This window comes from Budorcas taxicolor, chromosome 18, assembly GCF_023091745.1.
Source record: "Budorcas taxicolor isolate Tak-1 chromosome 18, Takin1.1, whole genome shotgun sequence".
In the NCBI taxonomy this organism is placed as follows: domain Eukaryota; kingdom Metazoa; phylum Chordata; class Mammalia; order Artiodactyla; family Bovidae; genus Budorcas; species Budorcas taxicolor.
The window spans coordinates 56567798-56592426 of NC_068927.1; the positions used below are offsets into that span (position 1 = coordinate 56567798).

At 50.3% G+C, this 24629-nt stretch overlaps 2 protein-coding genes across 4 annotated transcripts; one reads left to right on the forward strand and one right to left on the reverse strand.

The window, feature by feature from the left end:
- The first annotated feature begins 2563 nt into the window (after window positions 1–2563).
- On the forward strand, window positions 2564–3598 carry LOC128063786 (galactoside alpha-(1,2)-fucosyltransferase 2). The gene has a single exon (XM_052656600.1). The coding sequence runs from the start codon at window positions 2564–2566 to the stop codon at window positions 3596–3598; it is 1035 nt and encodes a 344-aa protein (XP_052512560.1).
- Window positions 3599–19532: 15934 nt separating this feature from the next.
- Window positions 19533–24383, reverse strand: MAMSTR (MEF2 activating motif and SAP domain containing transcriptional regulator). 3 transcript variants are annotated; one of them, XM_052656414.1, is made up of 10 exons: window positions 24350–24383; window positions 23721–23804; window positions 22516–22554; window positions 21721–21896; window positions 21358–21542; window positions 20959–21061; window positions 20598–20792; window positions 20119–20313; window positions 19986–20040; window positions 19533–19816 (listed from the first exon to the last, which is right to left on the reverse strand). In XM_052656414.1, the coding sequence occupies exons 2-10, from the start codon at window positions 23776–23778 to the stop codon at window positions 19533–19535; spliced, it is 1290 nt and encodes a 429-aa protein (XP_052512374.1). In that variant the 5' UTR covers window positions 23779–23804; window positions 24350–24383. The 3 variants fall into 3 exon arrangements, with proteins under 3 accessions (XP_052512374.1, XP_052512373.1, XP_052512372.1); XM_052656413.1 differs by having other exon boundaries at window positions 22516–22602; window positions 24350–24357; XM_052656412.1 differs by lacking the exons at window positions 23721–23804; window positions 24350–24383 and having other exon boundaries at window positions 22516–22663.
- Between the last annotated feature and the right edge of the window lie 246 nt (window positions 24384–24629).

Below are 24629 nucleotides of genomic sequence, written 5' to 3' on the forward strand. Positions count from 1 at the left end.
GTCAAGGTGTATGATCCAGGATGGGGAATTCTCAGTGCCCTGGACCTCCTCGAATGAGGTTACAGGAGCATGCGGCATGAGAGGATGGTCATGTCCCAGGTCTCCAGTGGGTCCCTGGGACTGGCCACCAGCTGAGGGTCTTCGGCTTTCCACGGGAAGGAATTCAAGAGCGAACCACAGAAAAGTGAAAGCAAGTTTATTCAGGGAGATACACAGTTCATGGGCTTCCCAGGTGGCACGAATGGTAAAGAACCCACCTGCCAATGCAGGAGACATAAGACATGGGTTCAGTCCCTGGGTTGGGAAGATCCCCTGGAGGAGAGCATGGCAACCCACTCCAGGATTCTTGCCTGGAGAACCCCTTGGACAGAGGAGCCTGGCGGGCTACAGTCCATGGGGTCACGAAGAGTTGGATACATCTGAAGCAAGTTAGCATGCACGCACACATCCTTTAGGCAGAATAAGGACCATCTCAGAAAGTGAGAGCCACCCAGAGATATGGGGTGGTTAGTCTTTACAAGCTGGGATGTTTCACAGGCTGAGAAGTGGAAAGATTATTCCCACTATCTTGGAGAAGGGAGAGAGAGCTCTAGGAACGGGGTCACTGCCCACTTTTTGACTGTATATACTCAGCCTCAGAACTGTCATAGCGCCCATGGGTGTGTCATTTAGCATACGCTTCCCTGGTGGCTCAGACAGTAAAGCGTCTGCCTGTAATGCGGGAGACCCAGGTTCAATCCCTGGGTCGGGAAGATCCCCTGGAGAAGGAAATGGCAACCCACTCCAGTATTCTTGCCTGGAGAATTCCATGGATTGAGGAGCCTGGTAGGCTACAGTCCACGGGGTTGCAAAGGGTCGGACACAACTGAGCGACTTCACTTCATTATTCCAATGAGCATATAATGAGGCTCAAGGTCTACTGGAGGTCGAATCTTCTGCCATCTTGGACCAAATTGGTTCTCACCAGTTCTTGTTGCATCCTGTTTTTCTCAAAGTCTGTGTCATTCTTCAAGGGTGTGTCCTGCCCTCTTCCCTCCTATCTCAATACCAGATTGAGTCCCATGTATTTTCAGAAGGTCCATCTGATGCAACCACCCTACTCCTGGAACTAACTTCTGTTGTAACCAGAGTTGAAAAGAACACGTTGTATAGTTGTTCAAATATTAGCAGATTTTCGAGGATTTCTTTCTTTCTTTCTTTACTTTTTAATTTTTGGCTGTGCTGGGTCTTTGTTGCTGCACGCAAGATTTCTCTCGTTGCAACAAGCAGGGACTACTCTCCAGTTGTTATGCGTGGGCTTCTCATCGTGCTGGCTTCTCTTGTTTCGGAGCATGGGCTCTACAGCTTGGACTTCGGTAGTTGTGGGACACAGGCTTAGTTGCCTCACGGCATGTGGGATCTTCCCGAACTAGGGATCAAACCCATGCCCTCTGCATTGCAAGGCAGATTCTTAACCACTGGACCACCAGGGAAGTCCTTTTTGGGATCTCTTGACCAGTAGTTGAAGTTCCTTTGAGATGCCTGCATGTCTCTTCAGCTATCCTCTGGTTACTGGCTCCTTGTGCTCCAGCCTGCATCTGATAAGTCCAGCCACACCAATCCGTACTCTCCCTTTCCAGACCGCCTGCTGTGGTTTCATAGTATGAACGTTGGGTCTTTGTTTCCATTTCCTAGCCTGGCGGGCTGCAGTCCAAGGGGTCACAAAGAGTCAGACATGACTGAGCATGCACACACATACGCATACTCACAGTCAATAAACATCCACATTTCAACATACAGTTTGTATAGGCATAGTGGACACATATGCTCACACATACACATGTGGTATTTGTTCATAACCACCCTCACACCACATGTATAATACACACTCAGTATGTACACAATACAGATATCACTCAGATATTTTGAGTTTGGTACCAGAACCACAACAATAAAGCAAATATTGCAGCCACATAAGTTGTTGGTGTGGTTTTGCTTTCCCAGTGCATATGAAAGTTGCATTTACCCTATACTGTAGTCTATTAGGTGTGCAATAGCTTTATGTCTTAAAAAACAAACCCAATGTACGTAACTTAATTAAAACACAGGCGATTGCTAAAAAAATGCTCACCATCATCTGACAATCTGGGGTTGCTGCAAACCTTCAATTTGTAAAAAAAATACAGTGATCATGTGTGCCTCTATATATACAGCCATACAATACAACACAACATACGTTCTTATGCACACAATTTCACAGACCATAAGTACACAATGTAAAGATACCATATATACTCAGGAAATGCACATGCCATGGGTGTATATACACACAGTGCATATACATGTGTAAACATGCACATGTGAGTCCAATGGAAACACAATCATGTAACACACACTCCAGAGATATACCTGCATACATGTACATGAGCACTCACACTTACGTCCATGCACACGTAGAGCCAATCCACAAGCACATATTGCCCACAATGTCTGCAAACACAGCTGCGCCGCCAGCTTCATGTACAACCCCAGGGCCTCCCTCCCCGCAGCTAACCGGTTCCCTGCTCTCCCTCCCCAGACAGCCATGCTCAGCACGCAGACATTTTTCTTCTTCCCCACGGCCCCCTTCGTCCTCTTTGTCTTCACGGCTTCCACCATATTTCACCTTCATCAGAGGCTAGAGAAGATGCAACCCACGTGGGAGTTAGAGGCACTGGAGCCAGCAACTATGGAGACCCCCTCGCGTCCCCAGCCGAGGCCCCAGCTGAAGGGCATGTGGACCATCAACGCCATAGGCCGCCTGGGGAACCAGATGGGGGAGTACGCCACCCTGTACGCCCTGGCCAAGATGAATGGGCGCGCCGCCTTCATCCCGCCCCAGATGCACAGCACGCTGGCCCCCATCTTCCGAATCACACTCCCGGTTCTGCACGACGCCACGGCCAGGAGCGTCCCCTGGAAAAACTACCACCTGAACGACTGGATGGAGGAGCAGTACCGCCACATCCCGGGGGAGTACGTGCGCCTCACCGGCTACCCCTGCTCCTGGACCTTCTACCACCACCTCCGCGCCGAGATCCTCCAGGAGTTCACCCTGCACGCCCACGTGCGTGAGGAGGCCCAGAACTTCCTGCGGGGTCTGCGGGTGAATGGCAGCCGGCCGAGCACCTACGTGGGGGTGCACGTGCGCCGAGGGGACTACGTCCACGTTATGCCCAACGTGTGGAAGGGTGTGGTGGCTGACCGGCGATACCTGCAGCAGGCCCTGGACTGGTTCCGTGCTCGCTACAGCGCCCCCATATTTGTGGTCTCCAGCAATGGCATGGCCTGGTGTCGGGAAAACATCAATGCCTCCCGTGGCGACGTGGTCTTTGCCGGCAATGGCAACGAGGGCTCGCCCGCCAAGGATTTTGCCTTGCTCACGCAGTGTAATCACACCATCATGACCATTGGGACGTTCGGGATCTGGGCCGCCTACCTCGCAGGTGGGGAGACCATCTACCTAGCCAATTACACCCTCCCAGACTCTCCCTTCCTCAAAGTCTTTAAGCCAGAGGCAGCCTTCCTGCCAGAGTGGATTGGGATCCCTGCTGACCTGTCCCCACTCCTCAAGCACTGATGTTGGCTGGTTCTTGGCACCCCATTCTCCTTTTTGGACTCCCCCAAGATCAGTTCTGGGGTGTGAGGAGCACATTGTTACATGTTCCAGGGGGGCTTCCGTCTTGTACCATAATGCTTCAGGCTGCAAGCCTGAAGTCCCAACAGAAGTCCCAACTAACTTGTTTAAATAACATATTCATGAGTCTCACATAACATGAGCAGAGACGGCAGGTCTCCAGGGTTAATTCAGCAGCTCAACAGGTCATCAGCAACCCCAGTACTATCCATCTTGTTGAGCTTCCATAATCTCTTAAATCAGCTCCCATATGCTCCTTTTGGTCCCAAGAGGGCTGCCACATACCCAGGTTTTGTACAGATATCCTCTTTCCAAGGCAGTAAAAAGAAGTTTGTTTGTATCCTCTGTCCCCTTTGAAGAGTGTGGGAAACCTTCCAAATCTCCCTGCAACTGGTCCCAGGTCTCATTGACCAGAAGGGTGTCGCATGCCCTCTGACCCCTTATAAGGCATGGTGAATTAGACCCTGGGTTGACTTAGCTTCAGATCAATAAATCATTGCTCCCTGCAGCTGTGGAATCAATGGGCCTCCTCTGAAGGACATTGTGGCTTGCAGTAAGAAAATTGGGGTGCTCTTACCAAGGAAGAAGGAAGGAATGTCTGCAGGGTGCAAAACAGGGAAGCCTTGAATAATTGTACAGCTTGGTCACTGCATAAAGGCATTTGGCCAAGGAGGCAGGTGGGGCTTGCATAGAGCCCGTGGTCTGCTCTCCAAGCCATGTGTCGCTGGGACTATGTCCACCCAGCAGGCTCACTTTTTTCTAGAAGTTAGTCTCCTCAGAGTGGGGACCTTTCGTCCAATTTTCATAAGAGAGCTGTATTGGCTAGTAGTTGGAATCCAAGCCCACATGCCCCACCTCTGCAACCCTAGCTTCCAGTGCTTACCATGCCTATTGCTAAGAACTCATAGACCAGTGTGGCTCAATGAACTTGACAAGAGTCCATTCATCCTTTTAGTAAATGCCTGTCGTGATGAACCCAACAGGATCCCTGCTCTCAAGGGCTGTGTTGACAAAACATGATGGCTTAAAGTGACAGCAGTTAATTCTTTCCCACCGGTCAGTGGGTCAGCTGGGTGAGTCTCTGTTGCATGCAGTGCTGGATGAGGTCTCTTATGAAGCTGCATTTCTGTGGTGCTCATTCGGAGTATCCTGCAGGACAGGATAGCTCAGACTCCCTTGCAACATGGCTTTCAAGTTGTTTGCTGACACATTTGCTGTGGGAGTCCTCAGGTATCCTCATCATGTAGAAAGTAGAGCTATCTGAAGCTGCCATGCTGTGAGGAAGTCCAAACATAATGGGAGGCCCCACAGAGATGCTCCAATTAACAGTCATAGCTGAGCCAAGCTTCATCCCAGCCCAGGCATCAGAAATGTGAGTGTAGAAGCCACCAGTTGTTCCAGTCAACCTCACATTTCCGGCAAGCCAGCTCAGTCTCCTGACAACATGTTGCAGAGTCAGGCCATATCTGAGTTCCTGATTCACAGATTCTATGAGTGTAATAATATTCTGATTGTATGCCAGTGAAGTATTGGGATGATCTGTTGGGCAGTCATAAGTAACTGAGTAACAAACTAAATAGATTATTCTCTGTATTTGCAAAATCTTTTATGACTTGGCATGAAATAGGCCAACATGAACTTCTCCACCTGACTTGAGATCCCACATGCAAAGGTCCTGTGGCAGAAGAGAGTCTAGTGAAATGAGACTGGTGTGACTGGAGTACATGGAGACAGATATAAATGGAGAAATTAGCAGGGTGGGACTGTGAAATGCCTCATCGACCAGGATAATAAGGACTCTGGGTTTTATTCCAAGACCAATGGGAAGCCATCAAAGGGCTTTCATTAGAGGCATGAGACGATCTGATTTGGGGCTTCCCAGGTGCCTTAGTGGTAAAAGAATCCGCTTGCCAATCCAGCAATAGGAGATGCAGGTTCAATCCCTGGGTCAGGAAAATCCTCTTAAGGAGGAAATGGCAACCCATTCCAGTATTCTTGCCTGGAGAATCCCATGGACAGAGGAGCCTGGTAGGTTACAGCCCATAGGGTCACAAAGAGCTGGACAGGACTGAGCACACACACTCGTGCACACGTATGATCTGATTTGCTGTGTGGACATATCTGTCCTCTGTGTGGAGGTAAGAATGTAGAGGCAAGGGTGGAGAAAAAGAGACCAGTCAGAAGGTTACTGTAACAGTCCCAGCACCCTAAGATGGTGGACCAAGGAGGCAATGTGACATAGAAGTCTCATTTCAAGACTCCTAGCGTCTCTCTGCCACAGTCTGACATTCCCGAAAAAAGATGATCCGATAGCTCAATCGGATTGATATTTGAGTCAGGCATCCGCCATGAGTCAATTACCTGAGGCCGTGGGGAGGGGATCACCTAATACCAACATGGCCACTGTGTTCGTAAGGGGGTTGGTTCAAAAAAAGGTAATGAAAGAATACCCTAAGAACTGGGAATATGCTCCCAAAATGGATACATAGGGAAGAAAAGGTTTGCCACTCACATTTCGGTGACGAAGCAAGTTATGTAGTCATACCCAGTTTCAAAGAGGTGTTGAGAAAAGATTAATCAGTGGATCTAAGAAAGAAATGAAAAATCATATTCAAGACAAATTTGAGGATTATCCCAGGTGGCTCTGCTGCTGCTGCTGCTGCTGCTACGTCACTTCAGTCGTGTCCGACTCTGTGCAACCCCATGGACTGCAGCCTACCAGGCTCCTCCTTCCATGGGATTTTCCAGGCAAGAACACTGGAGTGGGTTGCCATTGCCGTCTCCCCAGGTGGCTTTAGTGGTAAAGAACCCACCTGCTGATGCAGGAGACATAAGAGACGCGGGTTTGATCCCTGGGTCAGGAAGATCCCCTGCAGGAGGGCGTGGCAGCCCACTCCAGTATTCTTGCCTGGAGAATCCCATGGACAGAGGAGCCTGGTGGGCTACAGTCCACAGAGCCAGACACGACTGAAGTGATTTAGTGCTTAACCCAAGAAGAGCATCTCAGAAAAGTCTGAGAACTGTTCCATTGGTTAGAAATCAGGCATAGTTATATAAGCTGATTTTTGGTTCTTTTTTTTTTTTTTTGAGTCAGTGGATTGTACACCAGATGACATGTTATTGACAGTTTACATAAGGATCAAGAAGGAATGTTATCTTTCAAAGAGTTGTCTCAACGTTGCTGGGAGAACGTGGCCCTTCATGGTTGAGCAGGTATTCCTGCCCGTGGGGGAGGTTTGGTCGATGGGTAATAGACACACGATGCACAGTGTGGGGAGAGGGGAGGTCAAAGGGCAGAGAAGCATTTTTATGTTTAAATTTTTCTTGTCTTGCCATAAAACATGTGTTTTATGTCGCCAGAGGGTGAGCTAGAGCACCCTGCCCACATGCCTCAGGTTCATGCACGGCTCTAATGGACGACTACCTCACATCCCCTTGCAGGCCCCTGCGGTCTCTCTGGGTGGTGCTCTTGGGACCCCTTTCCTATGGCTTGGTACCCACGGAATGGAAGGCCACACTACTTTACTCAGCTGATAAGTTTCTTGGTAATTCTATTGCAGGAGTCCCCTTTCAAATTTCCAGCCTTATTTTATACAGCTTGAGAGGGTGGTGATCACTAGACCAGGGTTTGCTATTCAAAAAAAATAAATTCAACGTTCATTTATTAATTTTGCATTCTCTATTTTCTTCATGGACATCTAAAAATGAATTTGGGGGGGTCATATTTTACATGCTTCTAAATTAAAGCAACTTCACAGTGGGTCATAGTTTCCAAAAACAGCCATGACCACGTCTCCCCCTGGATTTCAGCTGCCCCCAAAGCCTTCCCCTGCCTGTCCCCACTTCAGTAAATGGCACTGTCTGTTTACTTCAATCAAACACTTAAACTTACTCTTGACTTTTTTGTTTCACAGTTAATAGAACAGCAAGTTGTCAGCTTTCCCTTGAAAATGTACCCTGAATCTGATCTTCTTTTTTTTCTTAATCATCACCATTCCATCTTGGTGGAAGTCACCACCATCTCCACCTGGACATGTGTAGAAGTCTCTCTAAAAACAAGCTAAACAGGGACTTCCCTGGTAGTCCAGTGGTTAAAACTCTGGCACTTTCAAAAAAAAAAAAAAGATATATTTTCATGTTTGCAATATCCACATGCCACAAGGCTCACATGCAGAGTATGTAAACAGTGCCTATAAGTCAGTAAGAAAAAGACAATTACTTCATTAGAAAACATGGCCCAAAAAAAATTGAAGAGATGGTTTGAAAACGATGATTAACAAGTGCCAGTTAGCACATGAAGATATGCGTTCAAGTTGCTTATTTCCCTTCCACCTCAGTTACTGCCCCGAGGTCTGCCCTCAACTGCTTCATTTTACAGTTCGTCCTCTCCACCCCATAGCCTGCTCCGCTCACTTCAGATCCTGGAGGGTGACTGTATGGGGCAGGTTATTAGGACGGGAGGTATTTCTCCTGGGATGTTTCCTCACGGCTACATGTTCTACCATTACCTAGGAAATTATTCTGACCCCCCCAAATTCTACATTTCTGCTTTCTAACCCACTCAGTTTGCAGTACTTTGCTACAGCAACCGTAGGAGACTAATTCAGGGTGGTGCTGGAGAAGAGTCTTGGACTGCAAGGAGATCCAACCAGTCGGTCCTAAAGGAAATCAACCCTGAACACTCATTGGAAGGAGTGGTGCTGAAGCTCCAATACGTTGGCTACCTGATTCGAAGAACTGACTCACTGGAAAAGACCCTGATGCTGGGAAAGATTGAGGGCAGGAGGAGAAGGGGGTGACAGAGAATGAGATGGTTGGATGGTATCAGCGACTCAATGGACATGAGTGTGAGCAAGCTCTGGGAGCTGGTGATGGACAGGGAAGCCTGGTGTGCTGCAGCCCATGGGGTGGCGAAGAGCTGGACATGACTTGGCGACTGAACAGCAACAAGATAGTAGGGAGGGGAGAGAGTTTTTTCTAGTGGTTTTATGGAGTTTCTTCAGTTAACCAAGCTTCAGTAAAAGGTTGGTTGTGCCCTATCTGTTCAATTTAATTAATTATGTTCATGGTTATGGGGTGTTTTTTTCTAAGAAGTAGCATTCCCTGGGGGTTCTATCCATGGCTCATTTTTCTCCCTGGGTGATTTCATAGTTTCATAGCTGTATTTTGATAACTCTCACATTTTTATTTTAGGGCCAGAAACATCCCTTTAGGCAAAAAAAAAAAAAAAAAGTTTAATAATAGAATTACTTTAAAAATTCCAGGGAATTCCCTGGGTGTCCGATGGTTAACACTCTACACTTTCACTGCAGGGGGCATGGGTTTGATCTCTTGTCAAGGAACTAAAACCCCACATATGCCTCACAGCACAGCCAAAGGAAAAAAAAAAATAGAAAATTTCCAAAAGCAGAGAGTGCTGAGAAAAGGAGGCTCTGGTGCTGCTGCTGCTGCTGCTAAGTCACTTCAGTCATGTCCGACTCTGTGTGACCCCAGAGATGGCAGCCCACCAGGCTCCCCCGTCCCTGGGATTCTCCAGGCAAGAACACTGGAGTGGGTTGCCATTTCCTTCTCCAATGCAGGGAAGTGAAAAGTGAAGTCACTCATTCGTGTCCGACTCCTAGCAACCCCATGGACTGCTCTACCAGATGTTAAAAACTAACGTCACGCCTCAATAAATAAAACAGTGTGGTCCCAGTGCATGGAAAACAGATGAAAGGAACCTGCTTGGAAAGGTCAGAGATGGATAGAAATCCACTGGGGAATTTAATGCAAGTTGAGAATAGCATTACAAATTAGTGATTGAAAAGTGGCTGCTTAACAAACAATGGCAAAACATCCAGAGGAGAAAAAGCAAGCTCATAAAAAGAAAACTTATAAAATATAGAATTTAAAAGCAAGAGTATAAAATGTAAAAAGATCATGTGCCATTTTTAATTCAAATATGGAATTATACGAACTTGAGCAACTTGCTGTTCTTTATAAATCTGCTATATGAAGGGGGCTTCCCTGGGGGCTCAGTGGTAAAAGAATCTGCTTTGTCAGTCCAGGAGTGGAAGAAGATGTGGATTCTATCCCTGGGTTGGGAAGATCCCTTGGAGAAGGAAATGGCAACCTGCTCCAGTATTGTTGCCTGGAAAATCCCATGGACAGAGAAGCCTGGCGGGCTACAGTCCATGGGGTCGCCAAGAGTCGGGCACAACTGAGCGACTGAATGCACGTTTTCCCACTGTGTGGAAGCAGCATTTTTCCAGTCCCTTTGGTACTTGCAGAAAATTCTATTGTATTCATCAACTGTGGTACATCCATACTCTTACTGAAGGTTTTAAGGGTGTTTGTTATTTGCTTTTACAAATAACGCTGGGGAGAATATCCTTGTCATTTGCCATTTTTGGCTGTAGTGTGAAAAATCTTTATGCATGCGTACTAATACTTCTTTTTAAGGATATATTATTAGAATTGAAATTTCTGGGTTGTGGAGTGTGCATTTAAAATCAATTGTGCTGCATAACTTGTGGGAAAAAAGAAAGTTCTGTCCCAGCCAATCTCCCACAGTCTTACCAAAGTTGGAGATTACTATCTTTTAAATCTTTCTCTGATTTTTTTTTTTTTGGCCTATGCTGAATATTTGCTTTGCAGCTTGGAGGCTTTCCCTAGTTGCTGTCCACGGGCTCTAGAGCACATGGGCTCAGAGCAAGCATGCAAGTTGTTTCGGCTGCTTAGCTGCCCAGCAGCAGGAGGGATCCTAGTTTGTTGATCAGGGATCAAACCCACATTCTCTGTACTGGAAGGCAGATGCTTAATCACAGTACCACTAGGGGAGTCAGTTTCTTTGGCAGGGATGGGGGGCTGGGCACGGAAATGGCATCTTTTTCAATTATATTTCTCTTTGAGTGAGATCTCTTTTAGTCTTTTTATCACTTCTCCTGAGCTTTGAAGTCAGTCTACTAAGCAAGATTCTCAGATTCTCAAACTCAATAGGTCAAGGTGAATTCAGTAATTCTTCATTTTGCTCCCCTTAAGCTATTTCTCTTTCCCATCTTTTCTCATCAGCCACCCCAGGCCCTCTGCGTCAACCCAACCCTGGGTTTTAATTCTTTCCTCTTCTTTATTTGCCACCTGCTGTCAGTTACAAAGTCCTGATGGTTATTTTTTTAATTCTAACATCGTACATGTGAAACATTCATAAAATGTATAGTTTAAAGAATAACAGAGCAGAAACCTCTATCCTGCTTAAGGCCAGATGTTTCCAGGGACCCCACGACCACTCTCAGGTTCGATGATTTGCTGGAATGACTCACAGGACTCAGCAAAGCCATTAGACTCACATTTGTGTTTTATTACGGTGAAAAGATGGGGCTTGCCAGATGGTGCTGCTGCTGCTGCTCCTGCTAAGTCGCTTCAGTCATGTCCGACTCTGTGCGACCCCATAGATGGAAGCCCACCAGGCTCCCTCGGCCCTGAGATTCTCCAGGCAAGAATACTGGAGTGGGTTGCCATTTCCTTCTCTAATGCAGGAAAGTGAAAAGGGAAAGGGAAGTCGCTCAGTCGTGTCCGACTCTTAGCGACCCCATGAAGACTACCAGGCTCCTCCACCCATGGGATTTTCCAGGCAAGAGTACTGGAGTGGGGTGCCATTGCCTTCTCTGCCAGATGGTGCTAGTTAGTGGTGAAGAACCCTCCTGCCACTGCAGGAGACACAGGAGATGCGGGTTTGATTCCCTGGCCAGGAAGATTCCCCTGGAGAAGGGCCGGCAACCCACTCCAGTATTCTTCCCTGAAGAATCCCATGGAGAGAGGAGTCTGGCAGGCTATAGTCTATGGGGTCTCAAAGAATTGTGCATGGCAAGTGACCTTGCACACATGTATGCACAGTGAAAAGATACAAATTAAAATCAGCAGAGGCAAAAGGGACACAGAGCAGAGTCCAGGAGAGACCAGGTGGAAGCTTCTAGGGGTCTCTCCCAGTGGTGTCATATGAACAGCACTTAATTCCTCTGGCAACACGTGTGACAACACAGTGCTAAGTATTGCCAAACAGAGAAGCTCCTGCAAGACTTGGTGTCCAGGATACTGTGGGTCGGTCACGTAGGCATGTCTGGATGCCTGTGTGACTGACCTCAGCTACTCAGTCCCCCAGCACCACCAGAAGTCAAGCTGATACAGTGCAGTCCAAGCCCCCAAGTAAACAAAGACACTCTTGTCAGGTAGGGCAAGCCAAGGGATTTGAGGTTATGTTCCAGGAGCCAGTCATGGGTCAGTCTTCTCTTTGGAATACACAGGGTTTGAGGATCCCAAGACTGCTGAGTTCACCCTTTAATGCACAGCTGGGATGCTATCAGAAAGCCTCTCTCCCCTACTGCAGCTAATGGTGACTCTCAGTTTTGCTGGCATATTTCTATCTTTCTTTATCCTTTTACCATCTCTAGGTGGGTCTGTAAACACAATCGTTTTGTTCTGCTTGGTTTGTTTGTTTGTTTTGGCCGTGCCACTTGGCATGTGAGATCTCTGTTCCCCAACCAGGGATCAATACCCCCTGAATAGGAAGTGTGGAGTCTTAACCACTGGGCCACCAGGGAAGTCCCTGGCTTGGTCTTTATTTCCCAGTTTTAGTGAAACACAGTTTATAGACAATAATAGTCACTCACTTGATAGCAGCATTATTCACTATAGCCAAAAAGTAAAAACAACTGAAATGTCCATCAACTCCTGAAGGGATAAACAAAATACAGTGGGTCCTTAAAATGGCATATTATTCGTTCATAAAAAGGAGCAAAATTCTGTAGCCAAAAGTGGGGGTCTGGCTGCTTACTGCTCCAAAGCTAAGAGGCAAAGTTTGTGGAAAGGAAAGTCAGCGTTATTTTGGATGATGGTAACTGGGCAGGGAGGGTGGACTTCTGTTCAAAGGCTGATCCCCACCACCACCCTCTCCACCACGCCTTCACAATCAGTGGGAAAGAGGTTTTATAGGCTGAAGGAGGAGGCTACATGCAGAAATGTCACAGACAGCTCTGACAGTCATCTTGAAATTGGTCATGTGGTGATATGATCAGTGTCATCCTGATTGTTTTAAATACAGTTAATCTTCAGTTCCAGGGTCAGTTTTTTCCCATTTCCTTGAGGCCAGTTCTCAGAATTGTAGCAGCTCATGTCCTGGCTACCGTCTGGTCATCATTTAGTTTATTTCTTCAACCCAGTGGAGATTTCAATATCTACAAGACAGCTCACAAGACATGGCTCAGAATATTATCTGTTGCACAGCCCTTGAAGAGGAACTAAGGGTCCTTGACTCTGCTTACTAACTAGTAATTTTTTCATCCTGTTGGACCGTTTTTCTTTGCTTCTGCATTTTCTCCCTTCTCTGATTAAATTAATTCTTTGATTAAAGTTTTTCCTGAAGACACAGTGGGGAAGAACCATGGGATCCTGCTCTGTTTCAATACTGTACATGCTAAAACATGCACCAGCCTTGGAAACATTATGCTGAATGAAAGAAGCTGAACACATGCACCACTAATGATTCCATGCATATGAAATGTCCAGAACAGGCAAATCCAGAGAGACAAAAAGTAGATTAGGAGTTGCCTAGTGGGAGGAGGCCTCCCCTGTGGCTCAGATGGTAAAGAACCTGCCTGCAATGCAGAAGACCCAGGTTCGATCCCTGGGTCGGGAGGATCCCCTGGAGGAGGGCACGGCTACCCACTCCAGTGTTCTTGCCTGGAGAATTCCATGGACAGAGGAGCCTGGTGGGCTGCAGTCCATGGGATCCCAAAGAGTCAGGTGCTACTGAGTGACTAACTTCACACACACACACACACAGTAGGGGGAAGTTTGGGAGGAAATGGGCAGTGACTGCTAACGGGTATATGGTTTTCTCTGAGGTGATGACAACGTTCTGATATTGACTGTGGTGCTGGATCGGCAACTCTGTGAATATCCTAAAAAGCAACCACTGATCTGCTTCTGTTACCGATCCACACTTGGGTCTGCTTGCCCATGTGCAGTAAAGCCAGTCTGCTGACACTGGGTTGTGATGAAGGAAAGCACAGCATTTACTGCAGGCGTCAAGCAAGGAGTCCAGGCAGCTGGTGCTTAAGACCCAAACTTCCCCGTGGCTTTTAGGGGAAGATTTCTAAAGATCGGAGCAGAAGGGTGGTTGTGGGGTGTGTAATCAGCTCTTGGACATTCTTTTGATTGGTGGGTGGTAAGGTAATCAGAAGTCAACATCATCAGCCTTCTGGTTCCAACCAGTCTGGGGTCTGCAAATTTGTAGGCTGCATATAATTGATGTCTTTCACCTGGTGGGGGTTTCAGTATCTGCAAAACGGCTCAAAGGATGACTCAGAATATTATATACAGCCGTTGAGGAGGAACTAAAAGTCTTTGACTTAAAACAAATTATTTATTTTGTTTTTTTGGCTATGCTAGGTATTTGTTGCTGTGCGTGGGCTTTCTCTAGTTGAGAGCAGGGGCTATTCATTGCGGTGGGCAGGCTTCTTGTTGCAGAGCATGGTCTCTGGGGCTTCAGTAGTGGAAGCACGTGGGCTCAGTTGTTGTGGCGGACAGGGCTAGTTGCCCCCTGGCATGTGGGATCCTCTCGGCCCAGGGATGGAACCTGTGTCCTCTGCATTGGCAGGTGGATTCTTAACTACTGGACCACCAGGGAAGTCCAACAATCGCTGACACTTAATGAGCACTTACTGTATGCCAGCACTGTTCTAAGCACTTTACACAAGTTAACTTGGTTATTCCTCACACCAACCCCACAAAGTACTATTGTCTTCGTTCCCATTATATGGATGAAGAAACTGAGGCACCGAGGGTTTGAATGGCTTGCTCTAGGCCATGAAGTTAGTGATGGAGAGATAAGGCCACTCAGGTGGATTTGACCCCAGAGATGAGACTCTCAACCACTGTGGCACCTGCTGCTGTGTCAACCCACTCCTGGGTGTGTTTCCCAGAGAAATTCTCCCACGGGTCCCTAAGGGGCTGTGCTTGATGAAGACGATGAGGGAGAGGAGGATGAGTGATGGAGAGGATGAGGGTGAGGAAGATGGTCTCGGGTGGTTGGTGGAGCTGGGAGCTGGGGGGTGGCCACCACTGGTGCAACAGAAAGAAAAAATAAGGTGGAGGTAAAAGGCAGACTAGAAATCAGCACTGGAAGCAGCCAACTAGGTATGTGGTAACAGAGAGGGGAGGGAAAAAGAGACAGGGAGGAAGGGGTGGGGTGGAAAGAGAAGAGGAAGAATTTATTTTTTAAAGGAATTCCCTGGTGGTCCTGTGGTTAGGACTCTGGGCTTTCAAGGCCAAGGGAGTGGGTCTAATCCCTGACTAGGCAACTATGATCCCACAAGCTGCACCACCAGAAGAAAAGAAAGAAGAAAGAGAGAGAAATGCATACCTATATATATATATATTCTTCTCCAGTCTACCCAATGAATATGAATGTTCCCTTCTGTGGAATATGTCTATAAGCTAAACTGGTAATTTGGGTAGTTTGTCAAACATTGGGCTTCCCTGGTACCTCAGACGGTAAAAAATCTTCCTGCAATGCAGGAGATCTGGGTTTGATCCCTGGGTTGAGAAGATCCCCTGGAGAAGGGAATGGCTACCCCAAGCATATTCTTGGTCTTTTTCATGCTTCCATTGAGATCATGAAAAGGCAGCATGGTGGGAGACCCCTCCCCCTAATCTGACCTCATTCTCCCCCCAGCTCCCCCATAGGTCCAGCCCTCATTTCTCCTGCCCCCTTGAGGGAGGCCTAGCACTCTCTTCAGGGGCAGGAAGAAGCAGCTGAAACTGTTGGGGGAGATACACTGACTGAAACCATCCACGCTGGGCAGGCACCATAGTAACCATCTGGTGAGTTATTTTATGACAGGCGGTCTGGTAAGGAACACGGAACTAATAAACCACCGCCAACCAGAAGAGTTCGGGAGAGGTCAAAAGGAAATCCCATGCGTACTACTGCCTGGCAGAATCCTTCTTGCTGACATCCATCTTGGCTGAGCTATGTGCGCACCACCAGGAAGGACTCTGAGTCACCACCAGGAAGGACTCTATGAGTTGGAATGATCAGCCAAAGATAACCCAGAGACTAATCCCATCACCATAAAACCCTGAGACTGCAAGTCACGTGGCAGAGCAGTTCTCACCCTTTCCAATAAAATCTCTTTCTTTGCCAACACAAATTGTCCGTGTGTTTCCTTGGACAATTCATTTCTCAGTGTCAGACAAGAGCCCACTCTCGAGCCCTGGAAGGGGTCCCCCTTCCTGTAACAAAATTTCTGGAGAAGGGCTGGGGGACAGGCAGAGGAGAAGACAGGACCCAAGCCCATCCCTCTGGTTCTGGATTCACACCTGCACACCCCACCCATTCTTGGGTCTGTCTGTCCCATCTCCACCTTCCAGACAGTTGCTTAGCTAGCTGCCCCTAGCCTCAGCTCTTCTCTGGGACTGAACATAGGACCCGCAGGCTCTCAGCCCAATGCTGCCCTCCTCTGGACGTAGGAGAGATGGGGACAGAGTGAAGAGGACCCAGGGGCAGGCAGAGGTGGGAACAGAGGCACAGAAGTGTCAGAAGGGAAACAGAAACAAAGGAAGACCCCCAGGGCTGACTCTATCCCTTTCCCAGCAACATTCAGCCTGACATAAAGGATCCTGCAAGACCCAGCCGCCACCCACCTCTCTAGTCCCAGATTCTGCCATAGCACAGACATCCACTTTTTATTCCAGGAACCCTGACCTCACATGTTTCCCCAGGTAACGCACCCTTCGCACCTTCAAGCCTTAGTGTGTTCTTCACCCTCAAGAACGATGCTGTCTTCCAAGGGATTCCTGACTGTCTCCTCCTCAGTCCTCTTAGTCTTAGCAAAAAATGTTTCCTCTGACCACCCTGTCCCATTCCCCTGTAAATTCTGGTACTTTCTAGGATTCATGCCCCTCCTACCCCATTGCCATGAAAATACTTATCACCCTGCATTGGGACTCTCTCTTTTCAAACGTCTGAGCTTCACCAGATCAGAGATCGAGGCTCTTTGATTTTTCAACCCTGAGGGCACAGGCTGTGAATTTCTGAATCCAATTTCAAACCTTACTCCAACACCTCCTGTCTGTGTGATCCTGGGCAGGTCACTCCCCTTCTCTGATATTTAATTATTTCCTCTGGAAAGTGAGGTGAAAATTCCACCTGATGGGTTTGGAAGACACCAAAGATTCCCTTTCCCTCATGGTAATGAGCATTTGTTCCCTTCCATTTTTATCTTGAATCTTCAATATTCACTGGAGTTTACATAATTTGAGGCACTAGAATTGTTGATCAGCAGCTAGTAATGGTGGTTAACATTTATCAGTGCATGTCACTTGCCAGGTCTGGTTTCTGGACAGTCTCAGTGAACTCTCTCAGTCACACTGGGCTGTAGGAATGAATAAAGAAACTTACATGACAGTGACAAGGGAAGTCATGACTCTAGGCCCTGTAACACACAACCAATCTGCAGCATATTCTCACTTGTAGTGGACATCATTGTTGGCCTGCCCAGGTTCCCTCAGATTCCTCTTACCAGTTCTGTGCACCCAACACTCAGCCTCTGAGTGTTTTATGCATTAATCTTGCCCTTTTATTTTCTGTATTTCTGGAGCTTTGACATCTGGGGCTTTGCTGATGGAGGGACTGCCCTCCCAGGGCTGGCCAATCCCTAGAGGTAAGAAAGGACTTACATCTAAGCATGCTGTTCACATGCAAACCAACCAACCCAGTGCCTGTACTTCAGGCCACTATTCATTTGCCCCTCCAAGGCCAAGTTCCAGGTAAGTGGGGACAACTCTTACACCCCAGAGCCTGCTGATGTTATTCAAACTAGACAATCCTGAGCTTACAGATCCTTGGCATATCTGTCATTTCCTAAGGAAACCCCAATAAAGACTCTTGGGTCCAAGTTTCCCCTCTTCCTCTCTACCTCCTGACTGACCCTGGTGCTTCTCCATATAGCCCTGCATAGCTTGGCAATGCCCCCTGCCTTTGGGACCTATGAAAATAACAACCTGTTTCTTCACTGGCAATTGTCTCCTGATCTATTGGCCTCACCATACCTGAATAATAATAAAACCTATATTTTAAAACAGTTTGCTGCTAACAGCTTACCCTGCAACTTTGCTTCCAGGACCGCTGGTGTGCTCAAGGTGCCTGGGAGTTTATCTCATGCCCCCTTCTTGTGACCTGTGACCCACGATTGCCTTAGAGGTATATAGTGGCAAGTCTCCAAAGATAGCTCCCAATGACCATGCCCCTGAAATTCACACATCTGTGTAATATTATTTCATATTAAGCCTGGCCTGCCCCGACTTACATTAAGGAGTAGAATGTGGTAGAAGCGACACTGTGCCAGTTCCAAGTTTAGTCTTTAAAAAATTGGAAGTTTCTGTTTCCTTCCTCAAGGAATGCTCACTCTGGGGAGCTCTGAGCTACCAAGTAAGGGGTCCAGCTACCTGTTGGAGAAAGAAACCACGTGGAGAGGGAGAGCAGTGAGGCTACAAAGAGACTGCGAGAAGTCCAGATATCCCACGGTCCAGTAGAGTCATGCCTCCTAGCCATCCCTACCAAGCGGCCAGATGCAGCTGAGTGCGCCATCTCGGCTGTTATAGCCCAGCTGGGCCCTAAGATGACTGTGGCTTTAGTTGATGCTGTATGGCGCCAAAGAACCATGTCACTGAGCCCAGTCAATCCATGGAATTGTGAACAATTACAGACTAGTTCCAGGTGGCGCTGGTGGTAAAGAACCCACCTGCCAATGCAGGAGACACAAGAGAAGCAGTTTCCATCCCTGGGTCAGGAAGATCCCTGGAGAAGGAAATGGCAGCCCACTCTAGTATTCTTGCCTAGAAAACCCCTTGGACAGAAGAACCTGGTGGGCCATAGGCCATGGATTCGCACAGAGTTGGACAAGACTGAAGAGACTTAACACACATGGAATTGAGAACAATCTAAATCTTGGGGTGGTTTGTTACTCAGCAATAATAAACCCAAGCAGGAATTTCCATTTGCCTCAGAGGCCCAGTTCCCTTTGCTTCAAGGTGGGAACGATTCTACAACTTGATTTATCCTCCAGAGCTCCCCACGGGATCAGGCTGAGGTTGGGACTTCACCTGACATCACACCCTTGCTAGTCTTCTTCCCCATCCCTGTTCTGTTTTGTCTATTCCTTTATTGTTTTCTCCTGGGAGCATGTCTTTATTAACTCATGGACACAAGGATCTTGTCTCAGATTCTGCTTCTAAGAGAATCTGACCTCAGATTCATGACACATCTGATTTTTCTCATCTCCAGTCAGAAGCCAAGGGTCTGGCAGACTATTCTCTCTCCCCACTCATCCCTGTATCCCTGTTGCATCCAAAAAAGCAGCGACCACCTTCCAGGCTCGCCAGCAACAGGCAGCCATCTAGTTGGTGAGATGTGGGGGTGATAATGTGGAACAAAAACAACCATGAGGTCTCTGAAGGAAGCATCAAGCAGCTTGTTTGTCCTGGTCAGCAGCAAATGAAACCTCTTTGCTCCCAACAACACAAGCACAGAGGGGATCATATGGAGGTTAGGCAGAAGTTAGGAGGTTGGCATGTCAGCAACAGCAGAGGGGCCAGGTGTAGATGAGAGTTATCTCTGATTTTGTGTCTGTGGTGGGAGGGGCTCTGCTAGTTGTTCCCACCGCCTCTGCCCACCCCCCCTCCCAACCCCCGACCCCCCCTCCCAACCCCCAACCCCCCTCCCAACCCCCGACCCCCCCTCCCAACCCCCAACCCCCCCCTCTCCCGCCAACACACAGAGCCTATCTCTGTGACCTCTCCATCCCCACCAGTTCACAGTCCCTGGAAACCCCAAAATCCGTCACCATGGATCCTCCAGCAGGTCCCACAGCCTGGTGCCACTGGAATCAGATAAGTCAGCAGAGAAAATGCTGGGGGCTGGGGGGCCACAGCCCAGCGAGGGACCCCCACTCAGAGCCTCCAGCCAATCCAAGGAGTCCGTTGGGCCCCTGAGAGAGGGGGACGGGGAATTCGTGGGGGACGGAAGTGAGGAAGAGAAGACAGAAGAAAGGCCTTCAGAGTCCGGGGAGGGGGACAACATGTCGAAGGAGCCGGGGAAGTCCAAGGGGATGGCGGGCAGCGGGTCTGCAGGAGAAGAAATGCAGCGTGAGCTTAGGAAGGCAGAGGTGCAGACCCCAGCTCCCTATTGGTCCTTTCCAGTCTAGGTCCCCAGACCACTCCTCCCTAAAACCCAGGAATCCAGAACCTTGGACCTCATGCCCCTTTTCCTCAAATCTAGGAGTTCGGCTCTTACCCTCAGGCTCCACCTGATCCTCCAGGATGTCATCAATGCCCCGGTGCGGAAGCAGCTGCGGACAGGGAGCAGCAGCGTGAACCTGGGACTCCAGCCTGATCCTGTCTGAGACCCTAGGCCCGCTCTCTCTCACCTGCGCTCTGCGGATCGCTTCCTGCAGCTCCTCCTCCAGGGTCAGGGCTGTTGAGGCCGGTGCTGAGGAAGGGACTGGCACTGGAGCTGCAGTTGGAGCCTGAGCCGTCGTCGCAACCGGAACCGGAGCCGAAGCCGAAGCAGTCACCAGGGTTTCCGAAGCACGTGGCGAGTGAGATGTTGGACTCAGCTTGAACTGGAACCGAGAAGGGTAGTTTCTATAAGCCGCGCCCACTAGGGGATCAACCCCACACACTCGCCACCTGTGGTTCCACCCCCTGGCCTGTTCCCCGCCCTTCACCCATTGACCCCACCCCCTTCTGCCACGCCCCTTCTTTCATTGGCTTCCCTTCTCCTAAGATCCTCCCCCTTGGCTCTTAACCACGCCCCCACACTTTATTGGCTGTTCTTTTCTCTGCTTGCCGTCCCATCCCGCTTTGACTTCTCTTCATTGGTCCACGCACGCAGCCCCGCCCTCACCGAGCACGCACTCCGGGCGGCTCCCAAAGTCTTGGGCCTGAAGCGAGGCCAGGGGGCGCCCGCTGCACTGTCCTCGCGCCGAGCCTTCGGCCGTTCGCGGGGCGGGGCGCCGCCGCGCATGCGCTCCAGAAGCATTGACTTGGTCCCAGACACCGGGAGGCCCCGCAGCCGCAGCTGCTGGCGGAGCTCTGAGACCTAGGGTGGGAGGCGGGGAGAGGACTTGCTAGGCGGGCTCCGGACGCAGGTGGGGGTTTACTGGGGTTGAACAGTTTGAACCCGAGAGAGGACAAACTGGGGACCCGGATCTCCAACGGAGATCTGTAGGGTTAGACTTCTGAACCTCAGAACTCCCCAAACTCACCGTCAGCTCCTCCAGTTTGAGAGTCTGAAGTTCCAACTTATGTGGCAGGGTCGAGGGGCTGGGGACTCCTGGTGGGGAGGGAGTGAGGGGTGTGGGCTTCATCCTGGCGATAGTATCGAGGGGGAAACAGATTAGAAGGAGCAGAGAGAGAAAAGGCATTCTGGAGTCCTCAAAGAGATGGATTCATGAAGATGCAGGAAAGTGAGGGACCCGAGTTATGGGGCTCTGAGCGAGCAAGCACGGGAGGCGAGGAACTGAGGGGAGAGGGTCAGACTCTTGGGTAGGAGGTCAGGATTCCTGAGAACTGAAGGAAGAGGGGGCTGAGGACCTGAACTCTTGGGTCCTGGAGGAGGAGGGAGCTGGGGGCCTGAACTTCCCGAACAAAAATGGGGGTCATACCTAGGAGGTGGCTGCTGTGAGTTTGTCCCTTCCCACAGAGGCGGTCCAGGGGGATCCAAGGGCGACCCTTCAACCTGGGGGTCTGCCCTGCACCCTTGTCTTGGCTCTGGGGGTATGTACTGGTGGTATGTCAAGTTCCCCTTGGGCTTGGGCTCCCTCCAGTGTTGGGAGGTCTTGGGAGACTCCTGAAAGAGCAGGTATGATGTCATATGCTTCTGCTCCGTTCCTGCTCTTCTGTCCCAGAGTCCCATCCAAAGTATGGGGTCGGCTTGTTACCATCACAGAGAAGCACAATTGGCAGCAGCAAGGAGGACCAAGGCTCGACTCTCAGGGGGACTTCCTTTCACTGTGATAGAGACTCACCTTCTTCAGGGACCTCCAAGGGCAGGGTTTCGGCTCAGGAAGAAGGACTTCAGGGTTGAAGAGGAAAGGGGCTGGGCCCAATGCGGAGGCAGGGGCCAGAGCCAGAGCCGGATCTGCAGCTGAGATCCATGGATCAGGATCCAAGACTGGAGAGGCGGTGAAGGACCCTGAGAGGGCTGCAGGCAGCAAGCCAGGCAGGGAGAAACAAGGCTGTGTGGGAAGGAGGGCCCTGGAGGCCCCAGCCCCCAAGTGCAGAAGGACATGTGGGGAGTAAAAACCAAGTGGTGGGAGCTAAGTGCCGGGATTCCTGGATCTAAGGGCAGAAGCACAAGGGATCCAGACTTTTACATTCTCAAGAAAGGCAGGAATCTCATCCTCAGCCATCAAGGGGTGTGGTAAGAGGATCCCAGATTTCTGAGGTTTTGCTGGGAGAAGGGTGGAGCCAGCACTCTGGGTTCTTGGGGAGAGAGAGAAGCTGAAAGTCACATCCTGAGATTTGCATGTGTGCCAAGTGTGGAGTCTGGGATGCCTATATTCTCCCAAGAAACAGGATCTGGATTCAGGCATTTCCCTGGAGTGGGAAAAGCCCAAGAGCAGGAAGAGAAGCTCCTAGCCAGTGGGGCAGCTGGGGATCTGTACCCGTGGGTCCTGGGGAAGGACAGGAGGGGACCACAGTGAACCCTGGGGCGTAGAGACTGGGCTCAGGAACCAAAGCACAATGTGTGGCAGCTGCCCCCCAGGGTGCCCTAACGGAAGTGGGGCCAACATTCCCTCCCTTGCAGGGCCCACACTTACTCGGGTCCTGATACCGTCTGTGGATCCGAAGCTGAAGGACTGTGGAAGGAGTGGGAGGAGAGAGGCGGGAAGGGAGTGTCCAAGAGCCTGGCCTGGCAGGCGAGTGTGAGCTGCAGTTGTTGGCGGGACATGTGTGTCCAGCCCCCATACGCACCCCGTGCAGGCGGGTGGGCAGGCAGCCTGCTCCCTTCCCGGGCCTCCTGCCTGCTCCCTGCCAGCACGGCAGCGAAGGCCAGGGCTGTTCTGGGGCGGGGAGCCAGCCAGCATGCAGGCAGGAGGCAGCCTGCCCCCCAACCTGCCCCTTTCGCAAGCCTGCACCAACCCTATCCTCTGCCCAACTGCCATCTTAGTATCTGTGCTTCGTGGCCTCCTTTTATCTGCGCATCCCGCTTCGCACATGCCCACTCCCTACTTCTCAGCCTCCCTTCAGTCACCCCTTTTGCACACCAACCTCTAAACACGTATTTACCTGGGCTCTAGTCTTGCACTTATACCACTTTTATACACTAGTGCCCCTTGCTACTCTTCACCCTTGCCTCACCATCTTGGCACACACCCCACCACATTAACACACTTGGTTGTCCACTAGGGATTTCACCCCCAGTTTTGGAGCCAGGATCTCTCTTGGCACGTTTCTTTGTGCACATGTACTCTTGCACACTCCTTGCTCTCTGGTTCCTGGTGTCTTTGTATCCACCCAACACAGAAGCAGATTCGTCTGCACCCTCAAGCATGCTCTGTTTACCCCGGACTTGGCCTCCAGGTGTACACCCACTTGCACACTTTCCACCTGCGCTGGGACCTGAAATGCCACCTTTGACACTTTCAAGGCTAGAGAGCTCACTGTCCCCTTGCCCGCGGTTCCACCCTGAAGTCCCCACTGTGGACACTTTTCTGCTTTGAGCACTTGTCACTTTAAGCCCCTGTTCCTCTGCAGTCCTAGGTCCTCTGCACACCCACCCCGGCCGCCCACTCCCCACTCTTCACGTGAGCATTGCATCAGCCATTTGCACACTCACTGTCGACCAGAACTCCACCCCTTTGCTGGGGCCTCCCTTCTACACAAATAATGTTTTGCATGGAAAACACACGCCTCTTGGGGATCACCTCCGCACATCGCCCGGCGGTGCATGCTCCCAGATTGAGAATATATTCCCAGGACCAGGAGACTCCCTTCCCAACGTGCACAGAAAGAAATCTCTCACCAGATCGGAACTTGGACCGAATGATTTGGGAGCGCTGGGAGGAAGCCGCCAGGGTCATTGCCAAGGCTGGGATGGGGACCTGGACTGGGGAGGGCGGGCGGGGGGAGGCAGGGTCAGAGTGGAGGTCAGGAGGGGTCCCCTGTGTGTGAACGCAGCAGGGAAAGGCCCTGAGGAATCTAGAGACGGGAGCGGCCTCGGGCCACACTTTCTGGATCCTGGGGGTGGAGGGGACTGGGGGCCCAGACTCCTGGGTGTGAGAGAGGACACGCCGAGGGCCCAAATTCCTGGAGCCTGGGGAAAGAAGCACCTGAGGCCTGGGACTCCTGGGTCCTAAGAAGGAGGGCACTGGTGGCCTGGACTCCGGGTCTATGAAAGGAGATGGAGGGAAAAGGGGAAGAAGGGCAGGAACTCTAAGGGGCCTAGAATCCAATAGCTTTGATCAAGGGGAAGCGAGGATCCGACAGGTCCCTAGGGAGTGGAAGGGTCTCAGACACTTGCATTTGAGAAGGGTGCGGAGGCGTGGGTGGGCGTCAGCCATTACGGTTTGTGGGGAAGGGACTGGGATCACAGAGGTGACAGGAGAGTTAAGACCGATTCCCCTCCCAGCCCCTATCCCAGGGGCCTCTCACCAGGTGGACTCGGCGCAGCGGTGCTCTGGAGTGGGTCGAGTCCGGTGGTCAAGGCTGGAGGCCGCAGGCTCCGCCCTACCAGTCTGGGACCGCCTCGGACCCCACCCTTTTGGGGGCGTGTCGGGAGCGGTGCAGGCGCGGGGAAGGGGCGGGGTAGACAGGAGCCCCTCCTGGCATCCCGAGAAGGGGAGGGAGCACGGGCTGGGAGGGGCTGGGGCGGGGCGGACCTCGGGGTTCCCAGCTCGCTCCTCCTTCGCGTCCTGGGGCTGCGGGGTCGGGC